At 41.0% G+C, this 3,971-nt stretch overlaps 1 protein-coding gene across 4 annotated transcripts in view; it reads left to right on the forward strand.

The window, feature by feature from the left end:
* Window positions 1–3,971, forward strand: part of LUZP2 (leucine zipper protein 2) — a 479,617-nt gene that overhangs the window by 349,675 nt on the left and 125,971 nt on the right. For all 4 annotated transcript variants that reach the window (XM_019519485.1, XM_019519482.1, XM_019519483.1 and 1 more), the window contains exon 6: window positions 1,937–1,999. In XM_019519485.1, the coding sequence (XP_019375030.1) occupies window positions 1,937–1,999 (63 nt within the window). The remainder of the gene's footprint in view (window positions 1–1,936; window positions 2,000–3,971) is intronic.

Here is a 3,971-nt window from a genome sequence, read left to right on the forward strand (position 1 = left end):
GCTGGGATGTGTGAGGGGTGTGGGTGTGGGGGTCTTTGTGTATGGCAGTGTGAAAAGAGGGTGGGTGTACGTGTATAGTGGGGTGTGCATGTGAGACGGACCCCACGATCACACACTCTCTCTCTCTCTCTCGGTCCCTTCCTGCACACGCTCGCGTGCACACACACATCTTTGACAGGGAGCCAGAAGCAGATGAATATTAATTTTCTCAATTTTTTAGGGGCCCATGGGCCAGATAGAATGGTCTGGCAGGCCAGATCCAGCCCCTAGGCTGTATTTTGTCTACCCCTGATCTAAAGGATGCTTTAGATGTAGACATCTAAAGGACACTGAGGTGAGAACAATAGCATAACTCAGGGGGAAGACTAGGGCAGTGCCTCTGGGAGCTACCTCTGGGGCTGGGGCATACAAAACCCACTGCTACCGCAGCTCATGGCTGGCTAAACCAGTGCCACAAACAGTGAGGCAGCTGATGTGACCCCATGCACAGCCACTACCCAGGACTTGGGGTTGCCCTGTGATGCCTCTGGGTGATAAACCAGGCAAGAGAGGTTTGGAAAGAACCAACTGTTCTGTGACTCTGTGAATATTCAGAAGGTTGTAATATTTGCCAAGCAATTTCTGCCCTCTTCCTTTTCCCTTCTATGTACTGTTTGAAACTGAACTCCTTCAGATTGACAACATCTGAACAGTTTGTCAATTTTCTAAAGATGTCAGTACATGAAAAATTCATTTCCTTAGTATAAATTATGTAAGTTTAATATTAGAGTAGCTTCGTATTTAATTTTTTTTTTGAATCACAAGATCCATTAGTAACTATTCTAGCTTTTTCATGCAGCTCCTTAATGTCCCACACATAATAAAATATGGATTACAATAGACTACAATATAATAAGAAAGACAGGAAATTGAAATCAAAACAGTGAAAAAGAACTTGGTACACCTTTTATTGTAAAGGGTTTGAGAAACTGTGTGTTATGTGTGTTGAATCAAAATGAGTTTAAATGATTTGATCATATCCTCAGCTGGTACAGATCAGTATTCTGTGATTTTAAGTCAGCAAAATTATGATGATTTGCACCATTGGCTTAGGAAATAGTTCCTGGTATTTGTAATGCAAGAGGGGAAAAGCAATTAGAAAAAATAAGAATAACAACAATAATAATGATGATAAATAATTTCCAAGACTAGGTAGTTATATATGCAGTGGATAAATTCTACAAGTCAATAAATTGACTATTAACTCAAGGACAATATACATAAAAAGAAAGAATATAGAAAAAAAGAGAGGGCAGTATTATCACATCAATGAAACTTTGTTTTATCAAGGATATAATTGGTTTTCAGTGCTCTAAATTAAAAGTGAAATTTAAAACTGCTTTGATAGAAAAGCATGTTGAATGTGGGATGTGAAACAAAGGAATCCAATCTCTAATATTTCATATTTTCTGCCAATTTACATTAAGTAATTTTAAGGACTAAAAGAATCTTTGAATCCAGTCTTTAGGATTGAAATGGTTAGATGCTGGACAAAATCCTTAACTGATGGCATAGCTCCTTTACATTCATTGCTGAGTTATGCTAAGTTACAAGGTTCTTCTTGGGAATATCTCCTTTTTCCTTTTTCTTATCATGTACAGTCTAAATAAATGTCCTTCAACTTAAGTTGTACAGTGTTTTGAAATATTATTGTGGACAGTCCTCTTTCTGTGAACAAATGTATTAATCCAAAATTGATAGGCCTTCAGAAATAGAACAGAAAATGATACTATACCATCATACATTTATCTTGCTTCATGGCTGTTTGTGTCCTCAATAAAATTCTCAGGACTGTATCTATGTATGAAGTTAAACTAGCATGTTAAAATATTTAAAAGATTCCTTAATATTTTAGCATTCCTCTGTGTTCTTTTCTAAAACTGTGTTCTTTTCTCAGAACAAAAGCCTGAAAAACAAACTTCTGTCAGGAAACAAGCTTTGTGGTATTCATGCAGAAGAGGTAAGTACATTTTGTTACTGTTCTTATTTTAAAGCACCCAGAGAGGGAACAAGAAAAAATACTGATGTCTGCCATAAAGAATGTTGCACAGGGATTCTGGAATAGCTAATATACTAGTCAAGTCTATCTGGAGCTGCAGTTCATACAGCACATGCTCCTCTCATCTCCTTTCATGTAGTTACATGAGCATACTGGAATGGACCAGAAAATAAAATGGAGTCTTTAGTTTTGGACAAAGTGCAACAATAAGTTTAGGTGTGAAATCATTAAGAGAAACTGTACAGAGAATCTACAGGTAAATCTAAACTGCTAATTTTGCCATTTGCCCCAATACCAAAAAAATAACTACATTGCTTAAGTAAGTTTAAAAACTGAATAAAGAATGAATAATATTATTTTAAGATTCAAACATCATATTATTTTAAAACATGTACAGCACTTTAAAAAATAGAGTATAATGTTACTTCTGTTAAAGAGCCTACAATTGTATGCAAACAATACAAAGGCCTTGCTTCTGCAAACACTTGAACATTTGAATAACTACTCATCTGAGCCATCACATTGGATACTAGTGTGTGCCTCTCAACTGAGTAAATTTATGCATGGATTTGATTAGCTCCTTGTAGTCAATAGGATGCTCCTGTGGATTAACCTGGGATTCCTGCCACTGTCAAATAACAATCAAATCCCAACCCCTGAAGTTCAGGAATCACTGAAGTGAAGTTAAGTTGAAGTAGAATAGAGTTGCAGAAGCACGAAGTAGAGGTAAATCTTCAATGAGTCTGTATTATAGTGCATGATTGTACTGGAGCTCTGAGCAATCATACAGCTCCTCCTACTCTCCCCTATCTGTCTTTCCTGAACAGTTTATGCCTATCCATGACAGTGCTCCAGTCATGCTTGCTATCCCACCAAGTCTCTGTTATCCCAATCATGTCATAGTTCTGGGACTTCCAGTTCTTCCTGCTTGTTTCCCAAGCTCTGTGCATTTGTGTACAGGCACCTGAGGTAACTAGCCAATTGCCTTACTTTCTCAGGAAGTTCACATGTAGTCCTCCTCAAAACCCACAGCAGAGGACTCATATGGGAGCTATACGTATGGAATTTAAGAAATCTAAATCTGCATAGTTCATTATGGATCAAATAATGCCCTTCTGTTCCTAGAAAAACTGAAGAACCTGATGTGCAGGATAATTTCTTTGGTAGTATTTCACAAAGGAGCAGTATTGCCAAGAAGGAAAACTGCCATGGGGATTTTGTGTGTGGCAGGCTTTCCAGTGGCAGCCTGGTGCACCGTCTTTGGAAAAGTTTGAAATGATTGGTGGAGCATTTCCCTTTCCCCCAGCAATCAGGTGAAGGCAGGGGAGAAGCTTGCTCCACCCCTACTCCGGGGAAAAGTGAAGAGCCGGATCTGAGAGGGGACCAACATCCCCCTCTTTCTGATTGGTCTGTTTCCAATCCAGGGGCAGAGCGTCTGAAGGGAATAAAAAGGCAGTATGCCTGGCACATGGGCATCTGTGTCAAGGGACAAAGAAGAGGGTGGGAGAAGAGTTGGCAGAGGTGGCCAGCAGGGGGCAGAGCAGTAACCCCAGAAGAGCCTGAAGACAGATTGTTGGACAGGAGTGACAAGGGACTGCATTCCCCAGCTCCACCATGAGGGGGCGCAGCATTGGTGCACAGGCACTGCATGGAGTGTCCAGGAGGGCCCAGGACCCTGGGAGCTACACAAGGTGGCCTGGGTCTCTAACCCCCTGTATGAAGCAGGGTGAGCTGTGCATAGCGCATGGAGGGTCCAAGAGTGGACCGAGACCCCGGTGCTGTACGATGTGGCTCAGGTCCCCTCCCTCAGCATGAGCTGGGCATGTGGTGCACAGCTGAGTCATGGAGGGTCTGGGAGCAGACCAAGACCCTTGCACTGCACAAGATGACTTGGATCCCCAACCCTGGCACAAGGCTGAGCTCACAATGTACA

The sequence above is a fragment of the Gavialis gangeticus genome, unplaced genomic scaffold (assembly GCF_001723915.1).
Source record: "Gavialis gangeticus isolate Ggan-Ray unplaced genomic scaffold, GavGan_comp1, whole genome shotgun sequence".
In the NCBI taxonomy this organism is placed as follows: Eukaryota; Metazoa; Chordata; order Crocodylia; family Gavialidae; genus Gavialis; species Gavialis gangeticus.